This window comes from Gambusia affinis, linkage group LG10 (assembly GCF_019740435.1).
Source record: "Gambusia affinis linkage group LG10, SWU_Gaff_1.0, whole genome shotgun sequence".
Classification (NCBI taxonomy): Eukaryota; Metazoa; Chordata; class Actinopteri; order Cyprinodontiformes; family Poeciliidae; genus Gambusia; species Gambusia affinis.
The window spans coordinates 1,345,568-1,358,454 of record NC_057877.1 but is presented as its reverse complement, the minus strand read 5'-3'; the positions used below and the strand labels follow the sequence as shown (position 1 = coordinate 1,358,454).

The 12,887-nt window shown below is 39.2% G+C and overlaps 1 protein-coding gene across 7 annotated transcripts in view; it reads left to right on the top strand.

Moving 5' to 3' along the window:
* Nucleotides 1-12,887, top strand: part of LOC122837974 (inactive N-acetylated-alpha-linked acidic dipeptidase-like protein 2) — a 321,561-nt gene that overhangs the window by 147,683 nt on the left and 160,991 nt on the right. For all 7 annotated transcript variants that reach the window (XM_044128206.1, XM_044128210.1, XM_044128205.1 and 4 more), the window contains 2 exons: nt 2,767-3,034; nt 12,162-12,281. In XM_044128206.1, coding sequence (XP_043984141.1) covers nt 2,767-3,034; nt 12,162-12,281 — 388 coding nt within the window. The remainder of the gene's footprint in view (nt 1-2,766; nt 3,035-12,161; nt 12,282-12,887) is intronic.

Sequence of the window (12,887 nt, the reverse complement as noted above, 5' to 3'; positions counted from 1 at the left end):
AAATAAATGTACATTTATAGATTTGAGAATGAAATATCCTAAATATTTTTTTTTCTCTAATTATTGACATTTAGCAATACGAAAGAATATTGGTGATCACAGCTGAGCATGGAAGATTTAGTGGGGTCAGTGAAAAAAGGCCCTGTCTTATGTTTTTCTTTTTTGTTTTACAGCATATTAATTTAAGTTCTGTCTCTTATTATATGTGTATGTTATTGATCAAAAATGTATTTGTTTAAAAATGTTGACATATTTGTTGTATGGACTCAATAGGGAATGGTAGAGTGTGGGAGCCACAGAAAACATCAGCATGCATTTTAATCAAAGAGAGTCAAAGATGATTACTTACAGAAGGAGCCACTCTGACGGACACAAACACACTGGTGCACATGCAGAGTCCTTTGAGTCTTGAAGTGTCAGCAGTGTTGGGTATGTGTCCCAAACCACAGGGAGTCTTTCCAACCACTTGGCTTATGGTTGAAGGTCTCACATACGTCTTGGGAAACACAGTTGCACACATGAATGGAAACATTTGCACACAGCCCGGCTCACCGTGGCTGCTGGAGAGCTTTGAGTCGCAGCCTTCTAACAACACAATGCCCAACGGTGCGTTTGAGCCGTCTGCTCCTGAATCTGATAGAGATATCGTACACGTCTCTCTCTTACCCACACATTAAACTCACAATCCCTGTTTAAACTGATCATCCACATCATTTACACATCTGCTTTGCAGATCGAAAAGCGCTCCTCACCGGTTCATACACACCTAGGGTGAGTCACTTTTACTAGAAGGAGGGATAATGGCCTCCCATAGAGGCTTGCGGGGAACATGACATCTTGTAGTTTGTGTCTGAATGGATGTCAAGACTGGAAAGCTCCAATTTCCCCTCTAAGTACACTCACTGACAATAACAGATAGGCAACCTAAAGGAAGGGTTTTTTAGATGTACTCTGATGTTACCAGCAATTGGTGTTAAATAGGAAGTGGAATACGTGGGGGTGTCAGAAGTTGGTACATAGATTCACTGAAGTGTTTAGAAGTCATTCTAAATGTTGCTCGGGTGTTTTGACATTACCAGCACTAGGTTTTCTAATAAATGTATTTGACAAGGACAGTGCAGACCTAGTTTGCTGTAATAAGTATTTTATGGAAAACAAACACCTCCCCTGTTTGTTAGTCACTGTAGCTGTGTGCCACTGTGGAGTGTCCAGCTTTCCCCTGGGTCCGACGCCGGTAACACAAACACGACTACAATGTCTGGAGCTGATGTGCTGAACAAAGGGTTTTGAATTTCAATTATGAATAAAGATACCCTGCCTTAAGCTTAAGTTGAACAGTTGTACTTGTTCCTTTTGTTTTCATACTTATAGTTTTCTTGACTTGCAGTTTTCCTCAGGTTTATTTTACTTCAAAAATAACCGCTGGTGGAGTGCTGGGTTTTTGTGGCTGAAAGGCCAGCCAGCCAAGTCTGTACACGTTTTTATTGGTGAACTTTCGAGTCCAGCTCTCTGCGAGTCAAAACAATAAGAAGGGTAAACATCAAGAACCAAACAAACCAGGAGAATCAAATAAGACTCGGATCAATCTTTATTGACATTTCTTTTGTGCAATTAGGAAAATGAGAATGATGGGGACTCCAGAGAATCCTGTGAGGATTTTCAGTGTGTTTGAGAAGCAAAGAAAGATGAGAAGTTCATTCAGTTTAGTCCCCTGGCAAAACAAACTGGGGATGAATAGAACTGTTATCCGCAATATTGAAGACCAATTAGTTTATGTTCTGCACTTATCAACACAGATTCTGAATTAGATTGTGCCCATCAGTCTTACAGGCAGGTTTTAATTTTTGTTCCTACTTTGACTAAGTAGCATAGTAAAAGGGAACATTTACAGGTAATGTTATTATGACAAAAACATTTTTTGCTATTTTCTTGTGAACTTTTTACAATTAGTAATGTACGAAAATATTGGTAAAACTGTGCCTAACACGTTCAGTTCTAAGAAGCTGTCTGAGTCCTCATTGTCTTTGTATTCTTCAGTTGATTTCAGAAAATGTTTTTCTGTCGCTGGTTGATGGTGAGACGTCGGTCTCTCTGATCCTGGCTCCATAGAGCGTACTGGTTCAATTGGAAGTTCAGAAAGCAGCTTCGGCCATCGCTTTTCACATTATTTACAACAGCACAACTTTACTGTAAAGATATTTTTACTTTAAAAATCACACCACTCTGCAGTTACTTTGGTTACAAAGAGAACACATTTCCAAAGCATTCAGTTAATATTAAACCAACTGGTCATGATTTACACATAGCAGCAGCAGGAATCCTTTCTAAATATTGACAAATCTTAGTTTATTCCCTTGGCTTTCAATCCGTTTTCAATACAATCTTATTCATGTTTTCCTGTGGTATTTCTACTTCATAAAACATAAGTTGGAGATTACTTTGAATTTATTTGTGTGTGTGTGTGCGGGTGTGGGTGTGGGTGTGTGTCTGGGCGTGCGTGTGTGTGTGTTACTTGAACTCTGAATGATGGTGGGAACTTTATCTTAAAAGAAACATTAGAAGTTGATGTGCTTGGTAGTTATTTCACTTACTGTATATGGTTAATGAACAAAATACATTTTCCAATGCTATATAGTCATTTTACTAAATATTGCTTGAATTTGCACCTGAGCTCAAGAATTAATCAAGCTAAAAAAACAAAACAAACAAACAAACAAAAAAAAAGCAAAACTGTTCAGCTTTCCTGATCTATATATTGTGTTCCAGGTCTTTCTCCAGCCTGGCAGGCGACAGTGAGGAGTCCAGGGCCAGGTACCTGTACAGGCAGTGGGTTGGACTTGGCCTGACTGATGTCCACCTGTACAATCACACGGTTCTGCTCAGCTTGCCTGGCTCCACTCCAAACACCATCACCGACAGATCCAGCCACCAGTGTTTTCTTCCCCATGGGGCCCCGTGTGACCAGCGGGGGCCCACTGACCTGCTGAAGCATCAGTTCTCCTATGCAGCCTACTCTGCAGTAGGCAGCGTTCAGGTACCGGATGTCTCTTTGGGTTTGACCTACTACAGATGAGTGGGTTTTGTTTGGCTGGATGGCCTCTTTGACCTTTTGGATATCATCAAAACTTATGAGGCTTGTTTCTACTTTAACATTTTTGGTCTGAAATAATTAAGCAAATGAATTGTGTTAAGTGATTGTTGAAATAACCAACAAGTGATTTAGTAATCGATTAATCACTAACTGGAGTACACATACTCTAAAAATGGCCAATTCAGCCAAAACTACAAAAAAAAAAAAAAAAAAAAACCTTTTCCATTCAACACAAAACCATTCTTTGCTTTTCTATAAATATGTGAACCCAAAATTCTTCAAGTGTCAGTTTTAGAAAAAAACTGCAACTTCCTATTAAACACCTTTTCACTGTCCGGGTATCAATTCTAATAGGTCTGTAGATTTTTTGCAGATTCATCCTTTGCTCAAAATGAACACTCTAGGAATTCTATTATTGCATTTCAAGCAATAAAATGGTGTTTTTTTGCTTATTTCTGTCTAATTGTGTAAAAAATCTTAAGTAGTTAAATGAATAATCTGCAATTATGCAAATGTTTTATCTAATTAATTGTTAGAATAATAGATTACCAAAATAATAGTCAGTTTCAGCCCTATGAAATATGCTTTTTGTCCTGGGATTATTTTTCCCTTTGGGGCGATGGTAGGAGTTTGTGGGTTGCTCTGCCTCTGTCGTCATGTCCTTGAGCAAGATATTTCACCTGACTTGCCTGCTGGTGGCACTGGTGTAAGGCAGCCTCACCTCTGTCAGACTGTCCCAGTAGCTTGCCACCATCAGTGTGTGAATATCTGAATGTTGAGTGAAGCTTTCTCTGGATTTGATAAAGCACTGTATAGGTACAGGTCATTTACCATTTTACAATTTGATTTACCCAGGCTCTCTTCTGTCCAGTTCCAAATATCACCTAGTTCTCACTTAAAGCCACTGAGTCTGCTTGAAAGACACAAGCAGACTCAGTGGTGTCGTTTTTCACACACTGTAGGCATTGTGATGTTGCTAATACACAGCTTTTTACCAACGGGTTTCGAGAAGCTGGACTGCGGCATGATGAAGAGAATAGCACAAGCGAAAGAGTGAGACAAAAGAGGCATTGAGAAACTGTGTGTATGGTATTGTTAGAGGGAATGCACCAAAACCATAACTGCACCTTACCCACAGGATTACAAGCACAACCCCGACAAGCACCATGCACATGGTTCATAAAAACAGCACATCTAAGCCATTCAATGCCTGAAACAGACACATGCACACCCCTACGTAGCCTTATTATTAGAAAACAAAGTTGACCTCTTTGAAGTGAGCTCCCCTCCTGCCGGATCCCAGGCTCTGGACCTGTGTCTGTGACATCCAGAGCAGAGGAAGGTGAAGTGACATTCACTTCATTTCTATTCTTTTTGGTAAACATTTTGACCAGGTTAAATAGTTTGAAAGTCAGTTCATTCATTTTTACTCAGTTTCACCTCTCATTCGGCTCATGGAAAAAAAAAACATTGCATGGGAAATAAACAAAAGTAAACTAACTGGATAAATTGCAGATTAGATACAGGACATTTTCATGCAAAAGAACATTTTTAATATTTGTTTTTTTTCACAATTTCGTTAATAAAGGGAGAAACACAGTCAAATTATACCCTAACCTCTTTATAAAAAGGTTTTCTAAAAGAAGATACGGATCATGTGGACACCTACAGCTGATACAACAGTGACCTATATTGCATGTTTATTTTGCTGCACCTTTGTCTTTCCTTGCAAGTACTTTGAATTTTCTTTCAGTGGAATTGTACAGTGTTGATATATCATCATATGTAGAAAACGTTTCCAAAATTTGAATTTTTACCTCCAGGATAATGCAGCAAATTCCAAATTTAAGTAATCTTATGTATTAACTGGACTGAAATGAGCCATAAACTACACTTACAGCAAAGTAAAGCTTAATTAAAAACAATAAACAAGTAGGTGCATCTGGTCTGAACCACGGAGCAATTTATACATACTGTATTAACAAAGATAGGAACTGAGCTTACAAGTGCAGTGGCTCCAGATAACTCCAAAATATGGAAAGCATAAAAAAAAAATCTTTTAAAAGATGGCATTTGAGTCATAATAGATGCGTGGTTAATCTTTTCCACCATCCTTCCAGAGTGTGAAGGTTAATGGAAGTCATTATGCATGTAGTCTGCCTGCGTTGGGCGCCAGACACACACATACAAAGAAATGCCGTCACACTATTTTTAGAGGATTTTACTTCTCTGTATCCCGGGAACAGAGAAAGGGGTTGAAGGAGAAGCTTGTTATTCCCTTGAGCCCCCCCCGCTCGGCCTGAGGGCAGATGAAAAGTTGGAGCCATTCTCTGAATACCAAGTTTTTCCTCTCACTCTTCGCTCCCCCTGCTCTCCGTTCTCCTTTCTCTGCTTTGCTTGATCCATCCAGCTGTCCTCTTGTGGAAGTCGAACCAAAAGGAGGGTCACAGTCATCCATCACCAGATTATTTCTTAGCTTCATTCCATTCCTTTCCTTGCATAAAGTGGCAGTTTTCAGGGTCTATGCACTGCTTTCACAATTAAATAAGGCAAAGGTGATTGATAGATTGGAGTCCTTGTAAAGCACATATGTCAGAGTCAAGGCCCGCGGGCCACATCCGGCCCGCGAGAAGATTTTCTACGGTCCCTGGGATGATCTTGATGTATTATTAGAACCGGCCCGCAGCAAGCCGGCACCCCGTCTGAAAAAATGCGAGATGCACCCCCCCCCCCCCCCGTTCGATCCTCACAACGCACGCATCCCCCCCACCCCCCGTTCGATCCTCACAACGCACGCATCCCCCCCCCCCCCGTTCGATCCTCACAACGCACGCAGGGGTAGTCCTCTGGGGACATTTGCACATATGTATTTGTCCAAATTTGTTGTGTGTGTGTATATATAGATATTATAATTAAAGGAAGCACTGCAGCAGGTAGATTTTAACAAAGGTGAATATATATTTAGATGTGATATGCAAAGATTTTCTACAGTCTATATTCTATAGGGACCAGTGCAGTTCTGAACAAAGCCATGTGTACGCAAATAACAGAGTTGAGGATGAGGTAAAGGCAAAGGCTTCATTAAGTGTCTCAACATCACAGAGTCAGGAAGTTCAGTGATGCGTATTAAATGCTCACTTTTAAGCCTTTCAAAGAAGACAGTAGGGAAAAGCTTCTAACTAATTCAACACAGCTTAGAAAATTGCCCCCCTTGTCGTTTGTGTGTTTGCACTCTTCGCCCCTTTTTCTTCTCTTCATTCTCTGTGTTTCGGCAACATATGTCACAATCTATTGCATATATAATGATTGTGATCATTTACTGGCCAGTCTGTTTATTGGTGCTCCCCAAGTGGAATGGTTTAAATCAAAGCATATTTACCGGACTTTGTGTCCCAGTCAAAGTTTTGACCTAAATTTGATTGAGAATCTGTGAAAGGATTTGAAAACTGACCTAGATTGCAAGGAATTGGTGAACCAGAGTAGAAAGGGTGGTTCTACAAAATAGTGACTCATCCTGCACTCGGAAAAATTTAGAAAGTCATGTGTTCTTTTCCCTCTATATGCAATTTTTGAATGTATTTTAAAACGCTCATATCTATGTATCTGCTGTAAAAGGGGTCATTTTAAAATTATGCTCCGTCTAACATGTAGTTTCCATTTTCTCTCCAGACAGTTTAAATAACATCCATGTTACTGATGTCTAGTTGAATGAAATGGTTGTTTGTCCATGTTGGCCTGTGATGGACTGCTGGTCTGCACTCTGCATCCCTCTCCCTGGAGATTGACACCAGCTTCTCTTTATCCCTGCACTGATATGTATCCATGAACAGTAAATGGAGGAGCCATCCAGTTGCTCGAAGGAGTTTTATTTATTTTTATTTTTTTTCAAATAGCATCATACTTAGAATGTATAATTACACCCCTATGTTGTTGTTTATAATTGCTTTGTAACAACAATCCATGTGTCTCCATGTGTCATGGGTAAGACTGTTTTATTTTATTAATTCAATGATGTTTATCAATTTATTTTCCTCAGAAAGTATTGATTTTTCTTCCGCGGGTATTGATACGTTAAATCCTACTTTGAGATAACGACGGCTATCACACATGACATATTTTACCAAGTTGCACATGTGCATTGAAAAAGACATGTATTGAAACAACCTGTTTCAATACAGGTTCTATTTCATTATAGACATCTAATATAAGTGAATAAGAGAAAAAAGGTTCCTTTTCTGCATAACCAAATGCACAAAGGCACACAATTAACTTTTAAACAAAGCAACTGTATAACAAATGTATAACAAAAACATTTATTACACCATCAGTTCAATTAATTCAATCCAAGGCTATTGAACAGTCACAAAATATTACCAAAATCACCCTTTACATCTAAAATCTATTGTATCAGGAGATTAGTGTATTGCTACAGCCCTGGTCATGGGGACACAAGTCTAAATGTTAGGAAGGAAAGGAAGCATGTCTGCATTTAGGAAGGTTTAAAAGTGTGTTGATAAACCATATTGTCAAGCATTTTAGAAAGGGAAGGTAGAAAAACATATTTCACTGGCTAAAAGAATGCACAGATTGAGATGGCGCCACAATAACTGGCTTGGAAGCCAAGACGTGTCCAATCACAAAGACAGTAGTGCTGCCAGGATAAGTGAGTCAGTTAAATGGTGAGGACTGGCAGACGTCAGACTGTTTTACTCCTCATTAACCTTAGCAGAGGTAAAAAACAGAACTGTACCCCAAACTCTGGGTGAGGTACCCTGGGGCAGTTCCTGACATCTTCAGTGGAACCGCCTGAAAATTAGATGTATTTGGGAGTCTGAGAACTCTATTAACTGTCGAGATATAATGTATGAAGTGCTGCCCTTTACGAGAAGCTATACTTGGCCTCCTGCTGCCTGGATCAGAGGAAGAAAATGGGATAGCCCTTTTAGCCACCACCTGATTCACTGTGGAGACAGAAAACCAGTTTTCTCTGTCTGATCCTTCTAATGCCATTGGTGGTGTTGAAATACGGATCACTGCTAGACGTACTTTGAAGAGCTTCTCCACAACAATAACTGTTTTTTGTGGAGACAAGAGTCTAGTAACAGAAGACAAGTCTGGAGAGAAACATAAATGCCATCAGTGTTGCATCGCGACACAAGGGATCTGTTCCATCTCACCTTTTACTAATCACACCTATCGCCTGCGATGTCAGTATGTCTGTTAAAGGTTAACCTTCAAAAGGACACTCTCATTCATAAGCATGTCTCTTATTCTCACAATAACAGACATGCAGCTGTACCATGACACATTTATGGTACTTAGTTCTGTCTTTTTCTTTAAATCAAATTCCTAGTGATACATATGCTTCAAACTTTTTACCAATGGACGTTTTTCTTTGCTTGAAATCGTAAGTCAAGTTTGTACAAATAACTAAATCCAACTATGTTTTGAAAAGCTGGCAATAATCTTTCTGAGGAATTTCAAATGTTTTATTTGAGCAAATGACCTAACAATCCCTTACCTCCAGAGTCTATTAGATAACATTTTTTTACAGATCCAGTTGACATGACACTGGCTCCACCCCCACTTCTGGAAGCAGAGCAAACCTCCACCAAACAAACAGTGTTATAATGAAACTCAATGTGTTTGTGTTTGAGAGTTACTTTTATTTTGTCAGCAAAGACAACAGGCAAGAAAATTCTCTGAGTCGTCCATCAGGTCTGTAAGGTTATCACAGCTAGAGGGAGAATGATGAGGGGCACAAAGGCTCGTTGGATGTGAGTGAAAAATGTCTTCAACACATTTTGTGCTCACTTGGTCTGTATTGACTCAAATAATATGAGCTTATGAAAATTTTGTCTTCAGGAAATTGCTCAGAAAAAAATCAGCAGCATAAAAAGGTGCTTATATGTTAATACAGCAGTTAATACAGACAATGTTTACATGCTGCCAAAGAGCTACCTATGGAAATTACTCATAAAATGAAGCATTACTACCTTCACTTACTGATGTTTGATTAGTGTGTATTATGACAAAAAAAATGGGATGTTAGCTACCAGTCACCAACATGTTGCCGTCAATCCCATTTTGATTCAACTGGACATGAAGTCGTCTGCAGGCCTTGATGACACACCATCTAAAATCCTTGAGAGGTGGCGACATGCCAATTGTATGTATTTTTTTATTTTGTCTGATACAAATAAAGGCAGAGACCATTGAATCTAAAACTTTCTAAAACTAAAAAAATAAATCTAAGTCAAATGGAAATCAAGACTTTAAAGAGATGCTACAGAAATGCATCCCTAACCTCAGCATCTACCCTTAAAAAGAGTAAAGTCCTTAAAGCATACCAGCAACATAACTAATAAAAATATCTACTAATTCAACCAAGAAGCTAAATGCTCAGCTGGAATTATTTTAGAAGCTGTGTTGATGGTTTCAACGATATGATAATGACTATCGTGGTGGGAGTTACCCTGTAATTGATAGGTTGCCAGTTTGAAATCTCATTTTGTATCTCTCAGTCATTGTGTCCTTGGGCAATAGACTTTGACCCAAGGACCACCAGCGGGCCCACCATTGGGCCCGCTGGTGGTGGTCAGAGGGCCCAATGAAGGCCTGGCAGCCTCTCCTCTGTCGGAGTGCCCTACGGCAGCGGTGGCTACTGTCCAGTAGCTTGGTAACATCAGTGTATGAATATGTGTGTTGGTGGGTGAATTGAGTGTGAAGTGCTTTAGAGTAGGTGAAGTACCATGGTGGACGTCCAAGTTGGGTACCAAGATGTCACATTTCAAAATCAGGTTTCCCTGTTATTTTATTTATATCTGTTGGATAATACTTGAGACGAAGGTCAAAAAGGTCAGTGAAGATACCTTTTGGTGTAGTTTCTCTACATCCAATAGAGTTTCCCCATAAGGGTCAGTAAAGGTTATTTCTATCCCATTTTAAGTTGGGAAATATGGACAAATTCACAAAGCACAACTATGTCACCTCATCATCTCTGTGTTTATAATTGGTCAAAACATCCAAAAGCTCACAAGGAAGAAACCAGTGCTTTGGCATGGCTGAAAAAAGGGAAAGAAATGAACTGATGCTTTATGTTAGGCTGGTCTATCTCACATAATTCAACTAAATACATTGAAGTGAATTTCATTGTGAATTGCCGTTTGTCTCTGTAATTTTAAAAATGTTTTATGCTTGAATGTGACCATGGCTTAGAAAGGAAGTAGTAATAAATTATGGGATGAGACCAGTTTAAATAATTGGGCACCATTCATCAACATATTCTTTCGTTTGCCCTCATTTCTAAATCTAGTGCGAAGGACACGCATAGTGGGAAAATGAAATATTTGTGTATAATGATGCTAACTCCTTCAGCCAGAGCTGTCACCTCTGTTGTTAATTTAACTACCTTGCTAAGATGAAACAGAAAAATGCAAGCCGGGTAGAGGGAGAGAGGGATCCAGTTCAAGCAGAACCATCTCAGTGAGCGGAGAGATTATTCAGTATTACATTTCACTGTGCCTTGTACTGTTTCTCAGCCTGCAAGTTAAATGGAAAGACTTTTATGATGCAAATGCAGGCAGCAGTGATAAATCTCTCCCGCTCTCTTCTCCTGAACTCCCCTGATTCAAAGCGATGTGCTCTCTCTCACTTTCTCTCTCTCTCTTCCTTGCTCCCTCTTTCTCTTTGACTCATTGGCACAGTCCCTCTTTACCACTTGCACGCTTTCTTCCCGCTGCAGCGTTGTGTTACACTCGCCCCCAGGCCACATGAAAAATGAATCAGAGCCAGGTGATGCGGTGAGGGAGTGTTAAAGTGAGGGTGCGGCAAGTAGAAGAGGGATGAATGAGAGCAAGAGACCCCAAAAAGTAACGCTTTGACTTTCCCCAACAACTTCTAGGTCACCCGGATGAGGAGGATGAAAAGACTCTGAGACTATTTAGCAGACAACACTGGTTTGCTTTCAACATCTTTTTTGAATAAAGACTGGATGAATACAAACAAAATAATTGCTCTTGAAGCTTGAAAAGATCTACAAACACCAAGCAGCCACTTTATTAGGCACACCTGTTTGCTATGAGGAATAGCAAATCGGTCAATCATATACCATGAGCCCAAGGTATTTAAGTGAGTTGTTGGAAGTTCAGATTAAACATCAAAAAAGTGAGGAGATAGGATGGAAGTAAGTGCCCTTGAACAGGTCATGGTGCTGGTCCAAAACCACTAATGGAGTTTATGCTAAAATGGTACTTATGCTAAAAGAGAAGTTATGCTAGCATGTTGGATGTTGTGTTGTAGTTTTAGCATTTTCTTGACTCTTGTGGCCTACCATACTTCCCCATCAGGACCATAAAACTCTTCGGTATACAGTACTGGCCAAACGTTTGGACACACCTTCTAATTGTCCAAACTTTTGGTCTGTACTGTATATAATGATCTGCAGCGCTGCACACAGACATTGTTATTTATTTATTTGTTTGTTTGTTTGTTTGTTTGTTTTAATTCTTAGAATTTCATTCTTGTGGGCAGGTCTACCGACAAGGATGAAATTCTTTTTTCTTTCTGAACACCTCCAAGACCTTGTTGTAAATTGCTAGTTAAAGAATAGTATGTTCTTATTTTGATGTGAACCATATTATGAGATTTGATAGCAAAAGGTGCAGTGGCACATTGTGCAGCATCTTTATGTTTTTGGTTTTTAATTCTATTATCATAGAAATTCTTGATTAAAAACCTAAACATCTAGACAGATAGTTATATTTATTTGTCCTCATAGGTAAACTAGTTTGCAGCATTGTCAGCTGGCATTTACATAAAACATATGCATATACAAACATGGCATTAACAATGAGTTTAAAAACATACATCAGTAAAAATGTTGTCATGTTTCCTGAGAATACATGACGGCAAAACCTTTGCCCTGAAGGAAACAGCTCAAATGAGAATTTCTGTGGATGTGTATCGTATGCTAACGTCTCTGTCATCTCTGTATCATATTGACCTCAAATGTCGTTAAATTCTTTTTGAAAATATATTTTCTCTAAGAAGCTGCTCTGTTTCTCTCCAGGGAGAGGTGGTGGATGTCCAGTATGGAAGTGTGGAAGACTTGAGAAGAGCCAAAGACTCCCTGAACCTCACTAACCAGATCGCTGTGGTCAAGCTTGGTCAAGCACCCTTATTATATAAGGTAAGAACAAATCAAAGTACAGCAGGATTCTGCTGGGAACCGCCTCACATTAATCACTGAAGGTTCAGATACTTGACACCTCCATGCAGGAAATCCAGCAACAAGAAGGAACAGATTTACCCACACTGAGGAGAAACATCTTTTGACCTTCAGAAATAACTTAGTTGTAACTCAGACATGTTTTCTGTCTAATAAAGAGATTAATAATTTATCTTATGGCTCTAAATGTAGCATGCTAAATGCAGCCTGTTACAAACGGAATCTTCTACTCAACATGAGCTAATTTGTCATGCACCTCATTTTTTTATACAATATGTTCTATAAAAATCCTTAGCCTGCTCCTTTGCTGGATTCCGTTAGCGTACTAATATTAGTAGTGCTTTGATTGATTAGGCCTATTTCTGCTTGGATTTGTTCCAAACTCTGCTTAAAGCAGTTTTGCCATCAATTAGAAGATGGCAGAAAAAATACAAATTCCTACCCAGTTAATTAAAACATAAACGTTTACTTGCATGTTAATTGCTCATAAATTTAGCTGCAATTTTCGTTCAGTCAAAAGGTAATTTGATTCTACAAACCTGCATGCAAACTCTGAGAATATTTGGT